This window comes from Haliotis rufescens, unplaced genomic scaffold (genome assembly GCF_023055435.1).
Source record: "Haliotis rufescens isolate VD_foot unplaced genomic scaffold, xgHalRufe1.0.p SCAF_87, whole genome shotgun sequence".
NCBI classification, from domain to species: domain Eukaryota; kingdom Metazoa; phylum Mollusca; class Gastropoda; order Lepetellida; family Haliotidae; genus Haliotis; species Haliotis rufescens.
The window spans coordinates 926,484-945,023 of record NW_025964380.1 but is presented as its reverse complement, the minus strand read 5'-3'; the positions used below and the strand labels follow the sequence as shown (position 1 = coordinate 945,023).

Here is an 18,540-nt window from a genome sequence, read left to right as displayed (position 1 = left end):
CATTAGTCGCCTCTTATGACAAGCATAAGTATAAAACAAAATATATAATTATTAGGCAATGAATGTACACTGACGTTGTACTCTGATGTTCATTTCACAGGAAGTGTTCCCAGTTCGGTTTTCACCCTCATTATTCACCATTGTGTTTACAACCGTACAAACAATGGATTGTGAAGCTGTGACCCTCTCCATAGTGAATGATGACGATGTTCCTGTCCCAAGTAGTTGTCTGGTCGGAGTTGTCTGCCACCAGGAAATACTGTCATGCTGGGGCGAGGCATCCACTGAACAACTGATTGTCACAGATGTATCATATGGGACATGATATTCCCGTTGACAGGACACGACCGGAGGGTCTGAAGTAGATTTATGTGTCACATGTAGCGATAGTAATGGATGTTCAGAGAACATATCTAAATATCACATCGCTTCCTTCGCCTTTTCGCGAAAACATGATTACGATATAGTCGGAATCTTACATTAGATTATGATAATGGTTTAGAAGCTTTTAGTCACTTTGAAACTGTGTGCATACTGCAAGAGAGTCATGATGTGTTGAATCAGTATGCTTATTGAGAAAACGGACAACTTTATGGATAACAACTACTGATGTTTTGCATATAGCGACGTTTCGATGTAGATTCTTACACCGTTAACAAGCTGGAGTAACAACAACCAAGCGTTGAGAGACATGTATGACATGTTGTGAAAAGCAGCAGATTATCTTTGACAACAGGTAATAGATAACTAGTAGCATACAGTTAATTGGATAAAGCCAAAAGTTCAATAAGAATAACATAGGTAATCAAGCACTCACATAACATCATTTTGATCTTTCTGTACATTTGGCTTCATCCAAGTCATGCTATCATCACTATAAGTGCTTTTGTCAGATGTTTCCTATGAATTTGGAAATGGTTTTGTCGCTTTTATATATTAGCTTGTTGTGGTTTTGCATATATACACATGCACAAAAGTTAAGCGCAACCATATTCATAGTCTCTTGATTCACGTGTGGGAATCAGAAATACGAAATATGATGACGTATTACTGATTTAGGCTTCCATAGATTCATGAACCCAAATGTGTCCAGATACCACAAGGAAAGCGTGCTTTACGTGTTGCTGCAGTTCCCCTACCCTATAAATAGTGAAATTCAAGTTTCAGACACGTGATGGCATTTTGCTCCTGTGTGAGATTCCCCTTCCAATAGGGGTTGAAAATCAGCCATGGTGAGGAGAAAGTTAACGAACGCTGAAAGATGGCAAGTGATAGGCATGAAAAATGCTGGCATGTCATGCAGGGTCATTGCAAGACAAATGGGTCGTCATCACATGGGTTGCCAAACATGGTCAAACCAATGATGTCAATGACAGGCATAGGTCTGGTAGGCCAAGAAAGACCGCTAACAGAGAGGATAGACGTCTTTTCAGGATAGTCAGACGAAATCCATTTGCCACTTCAACAGATTTAAGACTGCAGTGGATTACGCATCAGAGACTCTCGACGATGACCGTAAGGCGTCGCCTCAGAGCGGCTGGTTATAACGCCAGAAGACCAGTAAAACGTCCTCAACTGACTGAGAGGCACATGCGGAATCGTCTGATATGGTGTCGTGCCTGTAGTCGATGGGACTACGCCAACTGGAGAAGGATCCATTGGTCTGACGAGTGTCGAATGCTGCTACGAACTGTTGATGGTCGAATACGTGTTTGGAGGCAAGGTAACACTCGTTTTGCACCAAGGAACATCCAGAAGACCTTAGCATGTGGCGGGGGACTCTCATGATAGGGGGTTGTGTTTCCTTCGGCTGCAAACTTCCGCTGGTGACAATTCGTGGAAACCTGAATGGCCAACAATACCAAGATGCCGTTCTTCGTCCAGTGGTAGTCCCTCATTTTGACAACCATCCTCTTCAGACATGACCTGTTTACATGGACGACAATGCTAGACCACACAGATCTTGGGCAGTTTTGGCATATTTGCGTCAAGAAGCTATTGCCACTCTTCTTTGGCTGGCCTGTAGTCCGGATCTTAATCCAATTGACCATCTCTGGTACATTCTTGGCCGGAAAATCAGACATCGTGATCCCCAAGTTCAAAATCTCGTTGGACTGAAGCCACACTTCATGAAGAATGGATCCGTTTGCCTCAGAGAAGCATTCAACGACTTGTAATGAGTATGAGGCGTAGTGTTGAAGCTGTGGTCAATGTCCGTGGATCATACACACGTCACTGACGTTTCTGTCTTGCAATAGACTCTGCACTCCCTAGGGTGTCTATGTGACACCTGATATGGCCAGCTGATATCATGACAGTCAAAAAAAGTTGTTCAATGTTTTCTAATCCTTCTGGTCTTCGGTAAAATTCCTTTCTGCTCATATTCTTTTCGAACACAAGATAAACTTGCTTTGGGGCAACTTTTGCATCACATGAGGTTTACATATACGGCTTATGACAATCGTACATCTCGTTATAAAAGTCATCATTAAGTGCCAAAAGTAACAGCTCACAAATATGGTGGGTGGCATACGTGTATGTGTATATATGATAATTTTTAAACCAATATAAACTCACACAAAACAGACAGGAAAATAGACGCATTTCCTAATCTTTGTCCATCTTTGTCCACAAGACACGTCAGTGTTTGATTATTGTCCACGTTTACAAGCCGCCAGTTAAAGGTAGAGGATGTTCCGAAACTTGAGCCATTGGTAGACCATGTCAAGGAGTATGGACCGTCCACTATAGAACGTACACTGCACATGATCGTAACGGTACTTCCTGAGAAGACCCGCACAGTGCTCAAGTCTAATGAAACGTTGGTATGCTTCTGAATCCCGGAACTGTCTGTTAAAATAGAAGAATTACTGTTTGTAATATACATTTGAATATGGCACATACTATGAGATACGTTCACTTGTTGTTCTTAGACAATGCAGAGACTTTTAGGTTATGCCTATCTGTAGTCTACTAATGATATCATGGGAAAAGGAGAGAAGAAAGGCATACATGTATTTGTGGTAGAAAATGATATTGGTTAGAGGTAACATCATTGTAGTTAACTCTTTTGGAGTATTATTACTAATGAAATATTTGTTTTATAATCTGGTTAACGAGTTGGGATCTTGCGTCAATTAGAGTGCGAATTGATAGTCCTGATGATGTAACCAAAGTGATGCATTTTGTGTCTTTATCGATAATGTATGGGTTTTGTTGATGCTTTTGGAAGCAGTTATACGTAACGTGTCAAAAAAGTAGTTAGAATACCAAAACTATCGCTAAGGAATTTATTGATTAATTTAGTCGATGACAACCATTTTGGACCTGCATCATAAGGATTAAAATAATTAGGAAATTCATTTGTGGATACGTCTTTGATTTAGAGCCGCCGACAAATATGTTCAGATATAAATGTGCAAGCACCTGCGAAACAAGCTACACCAACGTCCTCGGAATGGTGACAGTTGTGAGAGTTCCACCCTCTGTGTGAACATAAGTCTATGGAGGTTTCAGTGCCACTGCATCCAACATCATCCATCACGATGTTGCCACTGCCTTGTCCGAAATAAGCTAAACCCTTGACATAGACATGTTTTCTGGAATGTGAAGATGGTAATACATAAGAATTAAAGAACGGTAAATGAATGACCATGCCAGAACCCAATATATGCATTTAAATACAGATAGCATACATACCAATGAAAACCCATGTCAACCAATATATACGGACTTGTATTTTCAAAACGACGACAGAGTATAAATGATCTCCATTAAACTACCGAAACAGATTCTATTGGGCCCATAATTGCAAAATAGTGATGACATTTAATTCTGAATGGAAATCGGTGATGACCCCCCACAAAAAATAAAAAATAAATAAAATGTAAACATATTATTGATACATACAGCCCAAGTCCAAGTCCTCTACAGGCTACCTCAGCATCGGGTTGACCAAATCGATCATCACACACCGTTCCCCATGATCCCCCATAGTAGACCTCGAGACGTCCGGCATTAGGACCAGGAACAAGGCGGGTACGGAGTCCACTGCAGACTACAGGGAACCCAGGCGGTGAACACAACACAAATGACTTTCAAGAATCTGTCATTTTGAATGAGTGGATTACATTAATACAGGTCATTGACCTTCATTTAAGCTCAAATGTTAATATTTTCGGTCTTTCGGTCAATGTTTTTCTACTGACAGAAAACAACAACATTGGCACGCTTTAGTCTATGTTATTATCAACATGACAATGAAATGATATAAAAAAGAACAAGTGTTAAATGCAGGATTGAATTTCATCAGCACTGCAAACAAGAAAACGTCACTATGTTCCGCCATTGGACTAAGGATCGAATAAAAAGCCAATGAGTTGGAGACTTGCCTCAAACACACATGACACGTTAAAGAGTTTAGTGGGTCAGGTATAGCTTGCAATATCAGATTTCTGATCTCCGTTGGATGGTGGCAAAGGTTACCGGTGAACACAGCTGACGTATTCTGACTTGACACTTCAAGTAAATAAACAAATATGCCGCATAGAACGATGTTGGCGCAGCAGGATTCAAATTAAGCAAAACATACCTGGTTTGTCGGTAAACTCACATTTTATGAGGCATAATAATCTTGCAGGTGTGTGACGATCATAATTGAACACACACACACACGCACACACACGCACACACACACACACACACACACACACACACACACACACACACACACACACACACACACACACACACACACACACACACACACACAAAAACAACAAACACAGATAGACATACAAAACATGAATTTTTTAATCAAGGTGCTCAAATGATTTGATGCACTTCGCGAGGCAACACCCGTTTTATTACAATATAGATAATGATCATCAATAAGATCGTCTTGACTGGGCGCCTCAATTTCCGTACCACGTGGCAATACATTTCAATGAAGACCCCCAAATCACGTGACTTTACACAGACATCAAATATTGACTCGTCACTTGATCAGTATTGACCAGTCTTGTGATGAATATTGACTCATCTGCTAGAAAACAAGATGCTGTCTGGTAGTAACATTTCGTGGTTCGCATAATGATCACTGCAATGAAACAGAGGACGGCTATACCATTACACGCACACCCCCAAACTGTAACGCAAGCGTCGCTAAAACTTTATCCTGGACGTCTGTAGACACCTACACGACCATCAGAGCTGTACTCATCTGTGAATGGTATACTGTCTTCGGAACCTCGTATGATGTCTACACCAAACTAGGCGCACCTGGCGGTGGCGTGGAAGCAAAATGTGACGACCTGCTGGACGTCAGATGTGGATGTTGTACTCCATAAACCAGTTGCGTACAGTTCAGCCAGTAATTGTCCCAAACCAAGGAATTGTCCGAGATGCTTATGTACCTGCCGGTTGTCGATTCCGTTGATGCACCAACCGAATATGGTTGTCCTGTTGACGGTCATTCGTGGACGACCGGTCCGTGGCAAGTCATGAGTTTTGCCCTGCTGCAGATAACGTCTCCAAAGATATGTTTTGATAAAAATAAAAAGGTCTGACAATTTTGTATTGAGCGAGTGAGTGAGTTGTGTTTAACGCCGCTTTAACAGTATTCCAGTTATATCACGGCGTGTCAGCTTGGTGTGGGTGGAAAGTCCGATGTGATGCAGGTCTCAGACGTTTACCACTTCGGTGAAACCCACGAGCACGGGTATGGTGCTGACAAACCTAGAAACAAAATCGGGGCGAAGCAGGATTTGAACCCACAATCATGGGTTTCTGGCGTGCCCAAGGGACGCAACTCTGCACAGCGAATTGCGGCGCCTTAGTCGACTGAGTCACCCGTGCCCCCAACTTTAGTATTGAGCCATGTCTGAATGGTGCATGTTTTTATTTCAGAATAATTTTATATTTATTTTCAACCTTACTTGAAGCAGTTGCTTGTATTCGTAAGTATATAAAGATGTTCTCGACATGTTCACTTGTACCCCAGAAGTTGTGAAATGTTGACTCCAAAAGCTTGAGGTGCTTGAATATTGCTCGACATAAAGGAAAGTTAAAGTCATCCGTCTTGTCACACAGTCTTGTGGAGATGTTTGAGTCTTATGCAAGATCTTACTATGAAACAGACGAGGCGGTCTGACTGGCCATGGTCTCCTGTATTTCTGGTTCGAGTGAGTAAATCAGTGGACGGGAACTGACTTTTTGACTGTCATGATACGATATCATATCTTCGATGTACCTGAAGTTACACTTAGTGGCCAGTTTCTCTTGGTTCAATATTGCCAATCCGTTCAGAAATTCCATGAAGACACAGACCAGGAAGAAGGGGAGAACAATTGGTGCCCATGGAGATGCCTACTTCTTGCCAAAATGTCTTACCCCAAAACTGTTGTCAACGAGGAAGTACAGCTTTGGGTGGCATTTCCTTTCATTTTTGCAAATTGTTCCAAACCTCTGAAGATAGATATGTAACCATATGTATGGTCACAACGTTTTGTAAAAAAAGCACCTTGGATCAAAGTATGATTGTGTTCATGTTGTTTAACGCCGCACTCAGCAATATTCCAGCTATATGATGGCGGTCTGTAAATAATCGAGTGTGGACCAGACAATCAAGTGATTGACCTCATGAGCATCGATCCAGGAAATTTGGATACGATGACATGCATCAACCAAGTCAGCGTGCCTGACCACCCGATCCCGATGGTCACCTCTCACATCAATCATGAGTTGTTGAAGACCTATTCTACCCCGAATCTTCACGGGCCGGATCAAAGTATGAAGGTTTTTCTTAAGTTTATCATTGTGGGATAGTCGTGGCCAAATTAAATGTAGTACTTTTCGGGGATTTCAAAAATTCACATGGCATTATTTCTACACGCCTCAAAACATACACTTCGGGGTGAGGGGTTTTAATAGGAAACTCAAATATTGAATCCTCGCTGCATTGAGGCTATAGGAGTAGGCCCCGCAGGAAATCCGGATTTTGGATCTCTATGCCAGCCCTGTGATGTTATCAACAACTTTCTGGGAGCACCTGTGACGTCTCTGATACCAGGTGATACTGACTTTGGCCTTTTCCTTAGATCTATCCAAGTCTCTCACTGAACAGCTTCCGTCCACTTTAAGCTTGGCAGCCCAATTCAGTATGAATCTGTCCCACCACAGACCGCCTCTGCTGGTTGGTTCGGGCCTAGGGCTCTGGCCAACTGCAGGGAAAGACGCAGGGCAGACTATGCAGGTAGAGACAACAGGTTCCTCTGGCAGGGAAAGTGAGCTAATCAAACCAGAGAGCACAGCAGATCATTTGCATTTGGATATTTGTTTGGTTATATATATATGTTTGACAGCGTAAGTATTATCTATGTTCGATAGCCAATTCTGAGCCTTGTCTTTGTCCAACTGATCTTGACTAAAATTCTTACCTTTGCAATATCATTGCAATATTTAATGGGCAAATAGGATGAAAGCTTGCAGCAGTTACAATGAGTTAGATAAAGAATTTTGCTGTAAACAATCTTCAAAATTGCTTAACACACAGAAAGGCAAATTTGAGCAAGAAAGCAAACAGTCTCCATGCATCAAACGTGTAATCTAACATGCGATAGTTGACCAATGAAATACATGTAAACGCTGTAGTTCAATCAAATTTGTCAGTCAAGAAAATGAGGATTTTGATAACATCGTACTGTCGCACTAAATTCCGATATCAATTTTCGACGCGTTTAGGGAGCGCCGAAAAGCGTCCAATGCCTATATATGTTAAAAACGACGCTTTCATACTTGCAGTCACTGTATATATTTTTATATATGTTTAGGAATGAATGAGAGTTAGTGAGTGGGTTAACATTCTACATCGCAATATTGCAGCCATATCGCGATCAGAAATTAAAAGGACACTAAAACAGTAAGGTAAATATCAGATATGAAACAAACCTGATATAAAAAAAGGTGTCAAATGATAATAGTTATCTCTTGTGAGAGAAAAAATCAACAGTCAAGCAAAACATGCTTCACTGTCATTCTCTCATCACAAGGTACACAAAACAGAGGATCCTCAACTTTCAATATATACTCTTCAAGAAACTTGACATAGATGTAAAACCACTTTTTGCCAAATATCTCAAATTATTACATTAAATGAGAACCAAATAAGTCAAACAGAAAGATGATGTGTCTAAGATTCGCGAAAACACATGCAAAGCACATACACGTAGCGTTTGGGGATCAATTTACAGCTTCATCCAAACGCAACCGCCCGTAAAAAACGTGCAGCACAGGATCCTGCATTTAGGCATGCAGGCCCCCTTGCTGAATTGGTATAAAAATCCACATCAACGGCTGTTCATACAGTCCTTATAACGGCAGTAGAGGCGGTGACAGAATGCCAAGACTGAATGCAGCTCAACGGAACAACGCCATTGAGAGATTACAAGCTGGAGCAATTCAGCAAGAAGTGGCCAGGCACTTTGGCGTATCCAGACAGAAAATCTCCGCACTGTGGACCCGATACAACAACACCAACAGAGTTGACGACAGACCAAGGTCAGGAAGACCAAGGGTGACAACCCAAGCACAAGATCGATACATCCGGCTGCGACACCTCCGAGACCGCACTACCACAGCCACGTCTACAACCACACAGATCCCTGGGGTACGCAGAATATCAGATCAAACGGTACGCAACAGACTGAGGGAGGCTGGACTTTTTTGCACGAAGACCTGTTCGACGTCATGTATTGACCCCACGTCATCTGGCGGACCGTCTGCTTTGGTGCCAACAGAGGGTTAGATGGGCGCGTGCAATGTGGAGAAATGTACTGTTTACTGACGAGTCCCGTTTCCTACTCACACGTGCTGATGGGCGCGCACGTGTCTACAGACGTCGGGGTGAACGTTACGTCCCCAACTGTGTGCAGCAGGTTGTCCCATTTGGCGGCGGGAGTGTCATGGTATGGGCCTGAATTCATCACGGTGGTAGGACGCCTCTCGTGCATGTGGCAAGTGCATTGAAAGGTGTGCGTTACAGAGTCTTGATCCTACAGCCTTACGTTCTTCCTCACGTCAAAGTTCATGGCGGACAGTTCCAGCAGGACAACGCTCGACCGCATATTGCACGTGTTTGTCAGGACTTCTTTCAGCACAACAACATCCAGACATTACCTTGGCCAGCCCGGTCACCAGATTTGTCCCCGATTGAGCATCTGTGGGTCGAGTTGGATCGACGCGTTCGCAGAAGGAATCCACCGCCCCAAACACTTTCGGCGCTTCTTGATGCACTTCAGCATGAATGGCAGCACATCCAACAGCGTGTTATTGACAACTTGATTGCATCTATGGGTCGTCGGTGTCAAGCGGTGATTGATGCACGTGGTGGGTACAACCGATACTGACATTTTCTGTACCCCTGTGACATTAACTGTATCGTGTACGTGTGTCTGTCTAGGTGACACGATTGATGTTTTGAACATTGTGTACATTGATCTTCAAACAGTGTTACAGTTATGGTTTCTGTGTCCTATTTTGAAACAATCGCATTATATTACATTTTGAAAGTCAATGTCAAGTTTCTTTTTTTGAAGAGTATATATTCATGGGAATATCGACTGTGGCCAATACGAAATCGTCGCAAAACAACTTTGCATGTGTCGAATGGCAATCCAAAGAGGTATGACCTAGGGTTGATTTTTTCCACTCCTTTTGAATTATATCTTTGATGTAGCATCTAATCATGGGTTTGTATATGGTAAAAGAAGTGGTGTTACTTATTTGTTGAGTGCTGCCTTTGCCACAGTATCATCAGCCCTAGTGTTACCAGCAATTCCAACATGACTGGGCAACCAGCAAAGGACGATGTCGTATTTGGCCAGTGGCGAGAATATTAGTCAATTCTAAAATTTCAAGTAGTGTAAATCTTAAAATTAACGCGAGCGTGAATTAAATGCGAAAAATGCGAGTGGTCTTTGCTCGCATTATTAAACAACGCATTTATATCAACAATAAGACATTTTGGATAGCAGAAATACCACTGTTTTTTTAGCAGCTCTTGTAATAAGTATATAAACAATGCCATTCAAACACTAATTACATCCTGTGAATTGTCACTGCTGGGGTCAAGACAAGAGTTCTACTCACTTATGTCATCACTGATCACACCTGCAAGTCCAGACAGACGCCACCCACACAACACGGTGTCTTTGTTCTTTGTGACTGCGTCAGAGGCCGACACGAGCCAGCGCGCATGTATTGTTTTAGCGGAAGTACTCTAATCAGTGCTAATGAGCGGTGCTATTTGGTGTGTGATTGGATTAACGTAAGGTTGGATGAGGGTGAGGATTCTCCTGTAAACCTGACAGAGGACATTTTCTTTAGATATAAATCCACTAATGCTTGAGAGGAGGGGGGTGTCGCATTCATATTGAGTCGCATAATTGACTAGGGTCCAGCGGTCGCATTCTTTTGGAGACGCATTAATTTCACGATTTACAGTATCAACGAATGATTGGGAGAACAATTGTGTATTGCCTAAAGGCATGACAAACAATCAAACCATTCTTGGAACCATCAATAAAAACAGAGCCATGAGACTCATATTTTGGCATTATCTTGTTGACAGACCAATTGGTTTGTGTCAGATATGTTTAGGGAAGTTGGTCTTAGGTTACCTCCGGTTAAACTACTTGCCAAGGAGGTGTAGACAGCAGCTGGGATGGCGAGATAGTGTAAAGATCGACATTAGCTGCGATAAGGTGTGGCTTAACTCTGTACCCTAGAGGTTGAACAAGTTTGGGTTTTGATTGATATAATGTTTCATTCATGGGATTATACACACAATCATATACTGGTTTAGAGAGATTTGAGTGTAGTTTAGTAACATGTTCAATGAAAGTTCAATTCGACATTGCTTGAGAGATGGTATATCAGCCTCCACACACAAGCTATCGACTGGCCTTGATGATGTACTGAATGTAATATTTGTAAGTTGCTTTTGCAGCCCCCCACCCCTAAATTATGGAGCCATAATCGAGTTTGGAACGGATAAGAGAACGATATAAATGAAGGAGGGTTGTCTGATCCCCTCCCCATTTTGAAATGAGAACTAAAGTCAAATAATAGGATACCAGCCAAAAATAGGGTTCAGGGTCATTCTGTGGGTTATATTTTCGAAAAATTCGATACAGTTTGCCTTCGCTTTATAGAATTTAAACCCAATCTCCAGTGACCATTTCTTAATTTTATGAGACATAATTGTAGCTGTCTCTCAATATTAGATTGAAGATGTCAACTAAGGATTGTCGTCGAATCATATTGCCATTTCTCACAATATGGTTGGAAATATATAAGGAATGTATGTATACATATGGCAAAGAGAACCTTAACATCTGTACAGAAAAGCAATGAATCTTGATCCTACCTTGTATCGCAGCGATAGACAACAGTACCAGGATATTGACGTTGGTCATGGTCTGGATATTGCTTATATAGACATGTATCCGCATGTAACTTTGCCACTGAAAACAAATAAATCACTGCAACTGACTATTTTCGGGGACAAACATAAAAACACATAGACACACACCCCTATCCTAAATCATATCATGGATATATCTAAGAGAATTTCTCACTACCATCTGAAATGCTTCTTCTCAAAAGTGATGAACTTCAAGATAAAGGTACAACAGATTATGATAAAGTTGGGACCGAGTCTAAGCTTCTTGATTGCACCATGTGTTTTTCTCTCGATCTTTGTATCGAGAAAAGGTCAATAATATGCGAAAACAAGGGACCTGAGGTGGTCTGACAGGACCGAGGCCGCCGAAGAGGTTGGTGCTTGTTTTCGCATATTGACCTCGTCAAAAGTAGTGTTTAACGCCACTTTTAACATCATTCCAGTTATATCACGGCGTGTCAGCTTAATGTGGGAGGAAAGCGCGAAGTGATGCAGGTCTCAGACGTTTACCACTTCGGTGAAACCCACGTGCACGGGTATGGTGCTGACAAACCTAGAAACATAATTTGGATTCGAACCCACAACCGTAGGTTTCTGGCGTGCCCAAGCGACGCAGCTCTGCACAGCGAATCGCGGTGCCTTAGACAACTCGGCCACCCGTGCCTGCTGTAATGTTTCGTTTTCGTTATACCGAAATCTAAGTTATGAAGACTTTTATAAGGTTTTCATTGAAATGTATAATTTCATTTCGCCACGTTGTACGGATGAACCAATGGAATATTGCAAGATTTTTAATAGAGGTATAGCAAATGCATTAATAGAGTGAGGCGGGAAGGACCGGAGAATAGTTCGAGATATCGGTATATTCGAGATAACGGATCTCCAGATGAGTGAGTGAGTGAGTGAGTGAGTGTGTGTGTGTGTGTGTGAACAAAATGGAGGCGCCCAGTCAAGACGATCTGATCGATAATCAATATCTATATTGTAATAAAACGGGTGTTACCTTGCAGAGTGCTTCAAATCATCTGAGCACCTTGATTAAAAAAAATAAAATGATTCATGTTTTGTATGTCATGTTCTTGTCATGGGTACATGGGTACAATGTGTGAGACCCATTTCTGGTGTCCCCCGCCGTGAAATTGCTGGAATATTGTTAAAAGCGGCGTAAAACCATACTCACTCACTCTATCAATAAGGTAGCACGGCATCCATACTACCATTGAAATTTACCTTGTCTTTATGTTTTTATGTATTGATAGGTCGTTTTGTCGTTACACCTCTGTTTGCTTGTGCGACAAATTTTGAAGTAAAATAATTCTCACTTTCTTTCATATTCTGGAATGAATAAAGCAAATGCTTCTTCAGTTTATACTTCGATATCAATTTCCATCAAAACTTACCTCTTTCTCCGGATCCTCGTCAGCCTGCGACTGTTCTCCAACCTTCGTTTGTCATGTGGGAGTTTTGTTCACGAAATGAATCTAAAAGGAAGTCATACGACAATGTGTTTACTTTATAATTTTTGACTCTGAGTTGAACCTCTCCATCCTGATGAGTATGTTAATGGGTTGCTTGAGGCAAAGGATAAGTGCTGTTCCGACTCCGCGTTCACATTCATGACACAAACACATAGTAATACGATACGGTTGTCTAAAGTTGAAATCGGGGCGGTCGGGTAGCCTAGTGGTTAAAGCGTTCGCTCGTCACGCCGAGAGACCCGGGTTTGATTCCCGACATTGGTACAATGTGTGAGACCCATTTCTGGTATCCCCCGCCGTGATATTGCTGGAATATTGCTAAACGCGGCGTAAAAACCAAACTCACTCACTCAATCAAATTTTTTTTGCATTAAACTGTCGGAGGCAAACGCCGTCGACGTTTTCTTGGCAAATATCTATCCGTTGTCACCAATGTTACATGTTTATAAGAAATCAACTTCCATTTATTTCGAAACACCCTAAGGCACACCTTAATCCTTGCCAGAACCTTATTGGCGTGTGTCTGGATCCCGGTTTGACCCGAATATGTTTCTAATGCGCCTCAAAACGCTGTTCAGAGTTGCGTCCCTTTGAAGTGCCAGGAACACGTGTATTCCAATCCCGGTTCGGCCTGATTGTTTCTTGGTTTGTCAGCACCATACACGCCCGTCGGTTTAACTGAAGTGTGCAATGTCTAAGACCTGCATCACTTCAGGCTTTCCTCCTACATTTAGCTGACACGCCGTGATATAACAGGAATACTGTTAAAAGCGGCGTTAAACCCAACTCACTTATGTTTCTTGGTTTGTCAGCACCATACACGCCCGTCGGTTTAACTGAAGTGTGCAATGTCTAAGACCTGCATCACTTCAGGCTTTCCTCCTACATTTAGCTGACACGCCGTGATATAACAGGAATACTGTTAAAAGCGGCGTTAAACCCAACTCACTTATGTTTCTTCGTTTGTCAGCACCATACACGCCCGTCGGTTTAACTGAAGTTTGCAATGTCTAAGACCTGCATAACCTCAGGCTTCCCTGTCACATTAAGCTGGCACACCGTGATATAACAGGAATACTGTTAAAAGCGGCGTTAAACCCAACTCACTTATGTTTCTTGGTTTGTCAGCACCATACATGCCCGTCGGTTTAACTGAAGTGTGCAATGTCTAAGACCTGCATAACCTCGGTCTTCCCTGCCACATTTAGCTGACACGCCGTGATATAAAGGGCATACTGTTCTAACCGTCACTCAGTAACATTTTGGAAGAATGTATTATTCAATAAGAGATCGGTATGTTTGTTGCATGCAATTCGACAGACATTTCTGAACAACGTCATGCATGCTGGTACAGTGTACAGCGTATGGTTTAATACTGTAACAATTTTGTTTCTCAAATATAACCCGAAAACATACTTTTAATATTTGTAAATGAGTTCAGTCCCACAAACGGAAGTACCCACATGCAGACAGTACATCCAAGGCTGAATTCCTCCATAGGGCTCGCGCGGTCTAATATCGGTATTTAGACTCCCCAAAGTTGTTCAGTTGGCGTCGCCTGGTTTTCGTTTTATTTCATCGAGTTGAGAACATAACGATTTTGTCATCGTTAGGGAAACAAATTGCTGGAAATGATACATAATTATGTATTGAATAATGTGTACGTGTACTATGCATACAGAATTACATGAAGCAAACACTCTCTGATGAGGTGAGGTGAGGTGAAATTGGGTTTAACGTCGCGTCCAAGATTATTGCACTTATATAGCGACGTGCATGCACGTGTGTGTGTGTGGCTGCTTGTACTAGTCTGGACTGATGCCGATTTATAGTGCTAACATACTGAGATACCATGCCGCAGTTTAACATGAATACCCCACTCAGACACAGTATACTGACTCCGAGCCGACCAGTCCTTGTTTTAGCCCCTTAATGTCGAGCGCCAGACAGGGTAACAACAAGTACCATCTTTTAACGTCTTTTGGTATGACGCGGCCGGGGATCGAACCCTGGACCTTCCGCTCTCCGGGCGGACGCTCTACCACTAGACCACGGAGGCGGCACTCTCTGATGAAGGCAAAGAGTATCAGATCATCCAAGTTCGGATAAATAGAAACGACAAAACCCTTTCCATATTTATAAGAAATTTGTGCTAAAAGCAGAGTCGATTGTACGATTTAGACTGTATCTTGAGCAGGTGTTTATGAATCACTATCCAATCGTGATGACACCAGGTGCGGCGAAAAGGTGAGCGTATCCTGCCCATCTAGCCGTCACAAACACATGCAAAGGTAAGTCAATTGTTCACCTGAAAAACACAACACGGAACATATGGTACAAGTCAAAATAAGGAATTGCATCGGACATAATTTTGTCCTCCACACATTTTAAGGACCACATTTGACAACATAAATAGAACAAAATAGTTTATCATATCAAAATTAAAAAGCATGTACACCCAGAAAATTCAAGATTGTGTGATTCTACGATTTACAAAACATAACTAAATTCAGTTACACAATTATTTATCCTGCCCTTTAATCCGCTGACACCAACATACCAGTACATAATTACGCACATATTGAATTCAAATTATTATCATTAAAAAATGTCATGAAGCAGTTCACAATCATATCATGATACTTATAAAAAAATAATTGTAAAACATATTTTAAAAATCATTATTAATTGAGTGAGTTAGTATGCTTTTACGCCGCTTTTAGCAATATTCCAACAATATCACGGCGGGGGACACCAGAAATAGGCTTCACACATTGTACCTATGTCGGGAATCGAACCCGGGTTTTCAGCGTGACGAGCGAAAGCTTTAACCACTAGGCTACACGACCGCCCCTTCATTATTAAGACAAAGACAAAATTATCTCGTGACCTGACAAGGAGATCTACTATAACTTCCTTGTTCTTAATGTGTTCTTCTTGTGGTGGGTGTTGTTAAATGTTGATTTTGTTCCTGGTTCATAGCACAGTGTTCAACGTATCGTATCTCAGTGTACATACTTTGTCGGGTCGCATTGCTTGGTATTGCCTTGCTCATTAGCTATTTGACAACTGTTCTATAACGTATCTAAGTCATACAGTTCATACATAGTCGTCGCAATCCAATGTACAGAGTAGCATCACTTTGGCGTGACCTGAACCTATATATGTGGGATCGAAACCTATGATTGTGAGCACAATATCGGTGCGCGTTGGTTTCACCAAACTGAAAAGACTGAGAGAAATACTCGTTAAAGTGACGTTAACTTCCGGGACACTCTATCATTGATGAAGGGCGTTCAAGTAGCCTAGTGGTTAAAGCGTGATATTGCTGGAATATTGCTAAAAGCGGCGTAAAATCATACTGACTCACTCACAAAACTACGTCTGCGTTGTGTGTAAACAACAATTGCTGACCATTTGACACCTGTCAAAGTGAATGACCTCGTTAAAGTGGACGGAGATCTGACAGGAAGAGTTATTCGCTTAATTCAACCTCTAAAGCTAAAGCTCGGAACTTATAACATTAATTCAACTCGTGACATATTTTCCGTAATCACTCGTACCTCGTGGGTTCTTCTATAAATAGTTTTAAAGACCGCCGTAAAAAAACTGGAATTGCTGAGTGCGGCCTTAAACAACAAACAAACACACTGATTCATAACAGAAGAAACTAACACAGATGTACTTATTATGTTTGAACATGATCCCTTGAACATGATCCAAGTTGGCTTCACATCACAAATGAATCAACTCATTCTGACAAGGAAGAACTGTCACAAGGATAATGTTCAAGTGCAGCTGGTATTGTAATGATACGCTTAGTATTTCATTTCAGTTGTTCTGCACGTCGGGGGCACGGGTGGCCCAGTCGTCTAAGGCGCCGCGATTCGCTGTGCAGAGTTGCGTCCCTTGGGCACGCCAGAAACCTATGATTGTGGGTTCGAATCCCGGTTCGCCCCGATTATGTTTCTAGGTTTGTCAGCACCATACCCGTGCTCGTGGGTTTCACCGAAGTGGTAAACGTCTGAGACCTGCATCACTTCGGGCTTTCCTCCCACATTAAGCTGACACGCCGTGGTATGACTGGAATACTGTTAAAAGCGGCGTGAAACCAGACTCACTCACTCACTGTTCTGCAAGTCAAGTTAATAATACGTTGGATGCATTGTTATGTTTGAATGAGTGAGTGAGTGTGTGAGTGAGTGAGTGAGTGAGTTAAAGTTTAACGCCACATCGGCATTACTTCAGCCATATCGTGACGAGACAACATTTGACATTAATAATATATATTTAAACTGTAAGAAATTATGTCGTATGTTTGAACACGGAAGATGATGTTTATGGTGTTTCTGAATCTTCAAGTAGTGCACTTGTCATGATGCACAGAGAGAGGAAGAGAGAACAATTGCCTATTATGACCAATTACACGACGTGGACTGTGACATTGTGTTCTGAGTATTCATGTCTGGCTGGGCGCGACTCAACAGGATTTCCTGTTACTGCCTCAAGGATTACTTCTATCATGTCTCTTGAAGCTCATTGTAGAAATATAATCTATAAGCCAATTTTATGCATAAGGCTGAGAAAAAAATGTATTAGTTTGGACGTCAAATGTTAGCCATTGTTGGATGTTTGGTTTGGTTTGGTTTGGTTTGGTTTGGTTGTTGTTTAACGCCGCACTCAGCAATATTCCAGCTATATGACGGCCATGCTTGCCATAAAAGGCGACTATGCTTGTTGTAAAGGCGACAAACGGGATCGGGCGGTCAGGCTCGCTGACTTGGCTAATGCATGTCATCGATCCCAATTGCGTGGATCGATGCTCGTGATATCGATCACTGGATTGTCTGGTCCGGACTCGATTATTTACACAATATATAAACAACAAACCAACCAACCAAATTCAAGGCATCAATAATGCCCCCAAGGTTATAAAACTTTCCTGAAGACGATTCCATGCTCACATCTGTTTCGTGGTCAACTCACTACTCAGCCTCGGTAAGCGGAGGTTATAAATAATCTGAGTACGTGTTCGTGCTCAACTTGAGCATTACATACAAACGATCTCAAGTACGCTTTGGGCCATGCTCAACACTGAGGTCGATCTCAACAATGGGGGGGGGGGGGGGGGGGGGGGGGGGGGGTTCCGGTGTGGTTCTTTTTGTTTCAGTTTGGCAGTTCAATGCCACTCCTCTTAGAAAAAAACTATGTATTACAGGAATTATTCATTTACCATTAGTAAAATCAGTTTGCAGGATCTAACAAATTAGAACTTCATATTTCCTACTATGTTTCTCTCATCTTGTCCCGGGGAGCACGGGGGGCCCAGTCGTCTAAGGCGCCGCGATTCGCTGTGCAGAGTTGCGTCCCTTAGGCATGCCTGAAACCTATGATTGTGGGTTCGAATCCCGGTTCGCCCCGATTATGTTTCTAGGTTTGTCAGTACCATACCCGTGCTCGTGGGCTTCACCGAAGTGGTAAACGTCTGAGACCTGCATCACTTCGGGCTTTCTTCCCACATTAAGCTGACACGCCGCGATATAACATGAATATTGTTAAACGCGGCGTTAAACCTCACTCACTTTAATTTATGGGTACAAT

The 18,540-nt window shown here is 42.1% G+C and overlaps 1 protein-coding gene across 1 annotated transcript in view; it reads right to left on the bottom strand.

Moving 5' to 3' along the window:
- LOC124144081 (hemicentin-1-like) overlaps positions 1–12,993 on the bottom strand; it is a 36,221-nt gene extending 23,228 nt beyond the window's left edge. Inside the window, exons 1-6 of the mRNA XM_048390217.1 lie at positions 12,862–12,993; positions 11,426–11,522; positions 3,910–4,057; positions 3,427–3,599; positions 2,578–2,850; positions 75–356 (exon numbers count right to left, since the gene is read on the bottom strand). Of these exons, the coding sequence (XP_048246174.1) occupies positions 75–356; positions 2,578–2,850; positions 3,427–3,599; positions 3,910–4,057; positions 11,426–11,510 (961 nt within the window). The 5' untranslated portion in view covers positions 11,511–11,522; positions 12,862–12,993. The remainder of the gene's footprint in view (positions 1–74; positions 357–2,577; positions 2,851–3,426; positions 3,600–3,909; positions 4,058–11,425; positions 11,523–12,861) is intronic.
- Between the last annotated feature and the right edge of the window lie 5,547 nt (positions 12,994–18,540).